Below are 7,404 nucleotides of genomic sequence, written 5' to 3'. Positions count from 1 at the left end.
GGGGCCCCCAGCCGCCCCGCCAGCCGCAGCGGGCTCCACGCTGGAGCGCGGGTTGCGGATGGTCTCGTCCACGGACACGATGAGGCACGCGGCCTCCGAGGCGGCCGTCAGCGCGTTGATGCGCACCACGGCCGGCTCCCACACGCACGCCTGGAAATTGTCTGCGATGTCCTCGTTGGTCACGTCCACGCCGTACCACATCCCGCCCTGGGGACAGACAGACAGAGGGACAGATCAGTGCTACAGCCTGCCCTGGGGACAGACAGACAGAGGGACAGATCAGTGCCACAGCCTGCCCTGGGGACAGACAGACAGAGGGACAGATCAGTGCCACAGCCTGCCCTGGGGACAGACAGACAGAGGGACAGATCAGTGCCACAGCCTGCCCTGGGGACAGACAGACAGAGGGACAGATCAGTGCTACAGCCTGCCCTGGGGACAGACAGACAGAGGGACAGATCAGTGCCACAGCCTGCCCTGGGGACAGAGGGACACAGGGATCAGTGCCACATCCTGCCCTGAGGGACAGAGGGACACAGGGATCAGTGCCACATCCTGCCCTGACGGACAGAGGGACACAGGGATCAGTGCCCCATCCCACTCTGAGAGGACAGAGGGGACAAAGGGGACAGGGATTGGTCATGGGGCTGGGGGGGACTTGGGGAAAGCCTGGGAGGGAAGGCCAGGCAAAGGTGAAGGGAGAGGCTGGAGCCTCCCCCACGTTTCACTGTGAAGGAAAACACAAGAAATCCAAGCTGAGCAGCCTTTGCTTTCAGCCACCAGGGCCAGCAGAGCCTCATGAAGAGGAGGCTCCTTCCAGTTTGGGATCACAGAGTCACCGAGGCTGGAAATGCCCTCCCAGTCCATCCAGTCCCAGCTGTGCCCCATCCCCACCTTGTCACCAGCCCAGAGCCCTGAGTGCCACCTCCAGCCCTTCCCTGGGCACCTCCAGGATGGGCACTCCAAACCTCCCCGGGCAGCTGTGCCATGAAGCTGCAGGAGCCTCAGAGTCCTGACTCCCCTCTGTTCCTGCCTCACTGCCTGGTCCTGCCCCCTCATTTTGGGGCACACCCCGAGCCCCACACCAGCAGCAGGGTGAAACTGCTGGGAGGGACAGAACCCAAGGGACAACCTCCAAGGCCTGGAGTTGGGATCTCCACAAGAGCAGCACTCAGACCCTTCAGCCTGCAGCTCCTGGTGAAACGCTCAGCTCAGCCAGCTCCTGCACTCTGCTTCCTTTAATGTTAACACAGCAGCTCCTGCCTGACAAATGATGAGTTTTTAAGGAGCAAATCAGGACTCCCAGCTCAGGAAGTCACCCGACAGCTGGGATCAAAGGGAAAGCAGCTCCTTTCCATTTATAGCCACCTGTGCCAGGCCCACACCTGATGTGAAACAAACACGGAGTTTAATCAAAGGGGACACGGATCCAACACAGGCTCAGCTGAGCTACACCAGCTCTGACAGGCTCCAGGAGGGAACTGGGGACAAAGGAGCCACACACACACTGCCTCTGGGGTGCCTGGTGTCTGAGGCTGAAAGATGGAGCTGGGGTGTGTATTCCATTGCCACCTGTCAGAGCTGGGGCAGGGATCTGCTGTTCATGGGGCAGTTTTCTTTACCTCTTCCACAGCCAATCCTCCTGCTGGGAGATCTTTTCTGTTCATGGGCCATTAATCATTAATTATCTGCTGTCCATGGCCACTGAGTGTCCCTGCAGGGCTGATCCAATTCCAGCATCCCATGGGGAGATGCTGCGCCCAGGGGAGGAGCCAAGCATTCCTACCTGGATCCAATCTGAGCCTGGAGCAGCACAGCAGCCTTTGCCCCCTGCATTGCCAGAGGAGCAGCTTTCTGCTGCCCTGCATTGCCAGAGGGAGCCCAGGCCCATCTGCAGCAGCCCTGGAGCTGCAGAGGAAAACTCCCCCCTTGTGCAGGATCCCTGCTCCAGCAGCAGCACAGCTGGCACTGCCGGAGCCCCCAGGGGCGGGGGCTGTGCCTCCCCTGACACACAGGGGACAGGGCACATTCTCACTCTGTCATGGTTGTTTTGTACTACTGCATTTGTATTTTTAATATTCCTAGTTAAGAACTGTTATTCCTATTCCCATATCTTTGCCTGAGAACCCCTCAATTTTAAAGTTATAATAATTCACAGGGAGGGGTTTGCATTTTCCATTTCAGGGGAAGCTCCTGCCTTCCCCAGCAGCCAGCTGGCTGTCCAGGCAGCCAGGGGCCGTACCTGGGCGTGCTTGGCGCGCAGCTTGTTGAGGATGTTGGTGGCGTCGAAGCCGGCGTTGTCGCACAGCTGCCGGGGGATGATCTCCAGGGCCTTGGCGTAGGCGCCGATCAGCAGCTGCTGCTTGCCCGGGATGGTGCGCGAGTAATCCCGCAGGAACTTGGAGAGCTCCATCTCGATGGCGCCGCCGCCCGCCACCACCGAGTCGTTCTGCAGGGAGGGGCAGGCACAGCACAGGGGCTGTCAGGGCTCTGCAGCCTGCAGGCTCCTGGCAGTGCACAGAGGTGAGCAATGCACAGCCCTGCAGGCTCCTGGGAATGCACAGCCCATGGCAATGCACAGCCCTGCCAGCTCAGAGCAATGCACAGCCCTGCAGGCTCCTGGTAATGCACAGCCCTGCCAGCTCAGAGCAATGCACAGCCCTGCAGGCATGGCAATGCACAGCCCTGCCAGCCCCAGCCCTGCCACCCCATGGCAATCCACAGCCCTGGTGCTGCTGTCCCTGGGACTGTCTGCCAGCCACAGCAGGGACATGCAAAGAACCTCCAGTGGCAGCTGCAGCAGCTCAGCCCAGCTGTGCACAGGAGTAAGGGGGGTTTGGGGACACTACACCCAAAGGGAGGGATGGCAGCTCACTCCCAACTCGGGCCAGGGAAGCTTCCTCACTCTCAACAAGTGTCCAAAACTAAAGCCATTGGCAGCAGCACCTTGCAGCTCAGTTCTGCTGTTTTTCCAGGAGGGAGATCAGGACATTCCTTCTAGAAGCAACAGCTCCAAAACTCCTGACATGCTTCTCCCCAGCCCCTCAGGACATGCAGCCTCAGAGCTTTTAACCAGAAACCCTTCCTACAGCAACAGGTTTTTGTGTAACCCAGAGCTTGGCAGTGTCACCCAGGATCAAACACACATCCAGAGAGGCCTTGGACTTCTCCTGGTGCCCCCAGCCTGCCCTCAGAGCCACTGACTGTCACGCCCCCAAAGTGGGCACCAAGAGAGGGGCAAGTGCCTCTATGGGCGTGGACACACATCAATCTGCTGCTCCATCTCCTGAAGCTCCACCCAGCACAGAGCAGTTCCCTTTAGGGTGGAGGATGGAGCAAGCACGAGGCACAGCTGCACAGAAGCGCAGGCAGAACCCAGCGTGCCTGGAGAGCAGCTGCAAACGCTGCCAGAGCCACGCTGAGCCGGCCAAGGAACCGCACTCGAGTGAAGCCACGGGATGTGCTCACTGTGCAGAGCCCTGAGCCAAGCCCTGGTGTGTGTGAGGTGTGCAGGTGCCAGGCTCACCTTGATGGCCCTCCTGACGATCATGATGGCGTCGTGCAGGGAGCGCTCGGTCTCCTCCATGAACTGCTCGGCGCCGCCGCGCAGGATGATGGTGCACGTCTTGGCCTTGGGGCAGCCCGTGAACAAGTTGTACCTGCCACAGGGAGGGATGGCCATGCACAAGCTGCTGCTGGACAGGCAGTGTGGGACAGAGCCAGCCCTGCAGCCGTGTCCCCCTCACAGCCCCAAGGGACCAAGGAGGAGCAGGGCCAGGGAACACAGAAGTGATGTTCCAGATAATCCAGGGAAATCCGTTCTCTTCCCCTCCAGGGGCTCACACTGAACTGCTGCTCCCAGTTTGCACTTGGCAGGAGCACAGAGGGCAGCAGCCAGCCCCAAAGAGGACTGGAAAGACCCCAGTGTACTGTCCCCAGCTTCTCCTGCACTGACAGGGAAGGGCCAAGCTGGAACATCCCAGAAGTGCCACATCAACCCCACAATGTGGCGGTTTTCCATTACAAATGCAACGGTACCACTGTGCTTTTTACAAGGCACTGCAGAATAAACATGTAGTTTAAAAGCTTTTACATGAAGTAGGATCTCAATGAAATCTCACTCCTGCTCCTGCCCCCTCCCTCAGCCTCAACAAGCAGCTTCTGGCTACAATAAAATATACAATTCAATATACATTTTGTAACAACCTTGTTTTCATCTCAACAGCTTGAGAGACGTTGACCCTGCCAGCGCTTTGACCCCAACTTTTCCACCTGCTAAGAGAAGGCTTGCACAGCACCACAGGTTTGCAGCGGGTGTTTTTACCTCTCTCCCCCAATCTGGGTCTCCTCAAAGAGCTCACAGCGGCCCAGCACATCATCCGACAGGGCATTGACACTGGTCTGGATGGATCCCCCACAGGCCTGCAGGGAATGGGGACAAACATGGGATTAGCACTGCTGACAACCCACACCACCTCCCAGCAGGCTCCACCCTTCAGGGAAAGCTCAGCTGCTGAATTGGTGCAAACCCATCCTGCAGATTCAGGAAAACCCTTCTCCCTCCCTCCCCTCTCATGGACCCAGGCCAACCCTCGACAGCAAAATAAGTTTATGCAGCTTCCAGGTGCTGACTCACAGGCTCCAGAGTCCAGGAGATACACAAAGAAAGCTCAGGAAAAAAACCACTCATGATGGAACAGGGAAGAGCTCAGGAAAATAAACCTCTAGTGATGCACTGATCAGACCTTTATATGGAACACCAGGCTGTCAGGGTGTGAGTGCTCACCCCACGAGAACAGCCTTGTCCTTTCAAACCCTTGTGAGGAGCACTGAGAGCTGTTTGGGAATGCCCAGCCTGGGGTGCCAGAACTTTCCAAAGGCTTTCCTCCAAGCCAAGGGAGCTCACCATCATGGTCCTCTTGAGATCCTCCTCAGGGACACGGCCGGCACAGAACATGTCCCTGTCTGCAAAGTACTGCGTGGCCACGTCCCCAATGGGCAGCTTGGACAGCACCACCTTGGCTCCTGACTTGTGGATTTTGTCCAGTTTGTCATACAGGATGTTCCACTCTGCATCCACGATGGCCTGGTAATCCTGGAGGAGGACAGGGGCACAGGTGTTCCAGTGCCAGGGGATGCCCCACGAGCAGCCCTGGCACAGTCACAAGGGAGGGCCCTGTCCCATGGCACTGCCCAAACGGCTGCTGCAGCCCCTCAGGAGCTCCTGCAGCTCTCCAGGCACTGCTTCATGAACTGGCCCTGCAAGGCCCAAGGCAATCACCCAGAGCTGGTGGCTCAGCACAGCTGGGGCACAGGGACAGCTCACCAACGTGTCCTGACCCTGCTGTGCTTCCCAGTCTGCTGGGCCCCCATTCCTCAGGGCAGCACAGCCTGCCAGGTGATTCCAAAGGTGAATAATGGGCAAAGGCAAACTCATTTATCATGGAATGGTTTGAAAGGTGGAAAGGGACCTTATAAAGGCCATCCAGTGCCACCCTCTGCCATAGGCAGGGACACCTCCCACTGTCCCAGGCTGCTCCAAGCCCCAGTGTCCAGCCTGGCCAGGGATCCAGGGGCAGCCCCAGCAAATCTGGGAATTCCAGCCCAGCCAGGAATTCCTTGCCAAGATGCCAGCCCAATCTCCCCTTTCCCAGTGGGAGCCATTCCCTGGCTCCTGTCCCTCCCCCCCTGTCCCCAGTCCCTCTCCTCTCCCTCCTGTCCCTGCAGTGAAATTCTCTTCAAGCCAAGATTTGGGGTTGAATTTCCCCCTGACAAACCCAACCCCAAATTCCTGCTCTGTGCTTCTCCCCTGGGCAGCAGAGCTCCAGGTGCCCATTCCCAGCTGGTGCCATCCCTGGGCTGAGCTGTGCCAGGCAAACCCCGCAGGAATTCCAAAATAGGAGCTGGGGGTGCCACATCCCTGCATTCCATGGCTGTGCTTCTTAAAATGCCTTAAATATTACCCTGCACCTCGGGGGGGGGGGTCAAACCAGCTAAAAATAGTGGGGGTAGGAAAAACCCAGTGGTTCTTTGGGTCTGATGGCCGTAAAATGTTGAGTTTTTACATTTAATCTTCATTTCTTAATTTCTGGCAGTGTGAATTAATGGCTAAATATTCTCTCGTGGGAAGCAAAATCTAATTTCCTTCCTGTTTGAGTGTGTCTAATAATAGAGATCCGTGCAAAATAACCTTGAAATAAAATGGTGTTTTGTGATTTTCCTTAACATCATCTGTCTGTCGGAGATGCAGGTGAGGTTATGGCTTTTTAACATCTAATTCCAGGTCATTCCCATAGCTGGGCTGTGGGATGCAGCTTTGGTTTTTTAGGTTTTCCCTCTTGAATGGATCTTTGTGTCTTTCCCAGGACAAGCTTTAGGTCCTGCAGGTTAAGAGCAAAATCACAATTATTTTTTTCTTTCTCCTTTTTCGTGCTGATGTGCTCAGATTTGGGTTTGCTCCGGAAGTTTGATGTGCAGGATGCTCTGTTAAATTCTGCTCCAAACTGGGCTCGTTAGGCAGGGCTTTAATTTTTATTGGAAACGAAATAAGAATGGGGATAAAAGGGCAAAATAGGAGGGGTGTTGGTGCTTCAGAGCCTGTTTTGCTCCCTGCCCATCCTCAGATTTTAGAGGCAATCACAGCAAACCCTGATTTAATTCTCGCAGGGGCTGAGCTGTGGAGCAGAGGCTGCAGGCAGTGCCCAGGCAGGAAAATCAATGGGAGCTGGAAATAAACGCAGGAAATGCAAGAGGAGATCCAGCCTGGCTGGGCTGGGTGAGGCTGCTGTGGGAAATAACTCAGGGCACGCAGAAATCGAATCGGGGAGAGAAATGGTCCCAAAGAAAGAGTCCTGCTGGGAACTGAGCGCGGGGAGGGTGGTGTTGGTCCTTAATTAGGTGATGATTAATTAGGGTAATCCCCAGATTTGTTGTGTTCCAGCTGTTGTATCTAGTATGTATAGAAAACATATATTTAAATAGAGATAAGCTGTATCTAATCCACATTAAAAATATGTATATTTTTAAATATACATAAAAATAGATAAAATATATTTCATATATTTTGATGTATATTTAAAAATATACATAATATATTGTAAAAATATAATGTATACAATATGTATATATTTAGATACATATTATATATATTTTTACAATAAAAATATTGTAAAAATATATACAATATGTATATAGATATATACAGTACAATATGTATATAAATATATACAATATATACCATATTCTATGTATTGTATATATTGTATATATTGTATATATTGTATATATTGTATATATAGTTTATAAATATCTACAATACATGTATAAATACATACAATAAAATTATAAAAATATAAATATACAATAAATGTAAAATATTAATGTAACAGGCTGGGGGAGGCTGGA

The 7,404-nt window shown here is 53.9% G+C and overlaps 1 protein-coding gene across 1 annotated transcript in view; it reads right to left on the bottom strand.

Annotated features, from left to right (window-relative positions):
* LOC102041490 (T-complex protein 1 subunit eta) overlaps positions 1-5,373 on the bottom strand; it is a 5,804-nt gene extending 431 nt beyond the window's left edge. Inside the window, exons 1-6 of the mRNA XM_031064193.1 lie at positions 5,341-5,373; positions 4,907-5,095; positions 4,325-4,422; positions 3,527-3,659; positions 2,243-2,449; positions 6-207 (exon numbers count right to left, since the gene is read on the bottom strand). Of these exons, the coding sequence (XP_030920053.1) occupies positions 6-207; positions 2,243-2,449; positions 3,527-3,659; positions 4,325-4,422; positions 4,907-5,095; positions 5,341-5,373 (862 nt within the window). The remainder of the gene's footprint in view (positions 1-5; positions 208-2,242; positions 2,450-3,526; positions 3,660-4,324; positions 4,423-4,906; positions 5,096-5,340) is intronic.
* Positions 5,374-7,404: the final 2,031 nt, after the last annotated feature.

Source organism: Geospiza fortis, unplaced genomic scaffold, assembly GCF_000277835.1.
Source record: "Geospiza fortis unplaced genomic scaffold, GeoFor_1.0 scaffold236, whole genome shotgun sequence".
In the NCBI taxonomy this organism is placed as follows: Eukaryota; Metazoa; Chordata; class Aves; order Passeriformes; family Thraupidae; genus Geospiza; species Geospiza fortis.
Note: the sequence above shows the minus strand (reverse complement) of the source record. Positions and strands in the feature narration are given on the sequence as shown.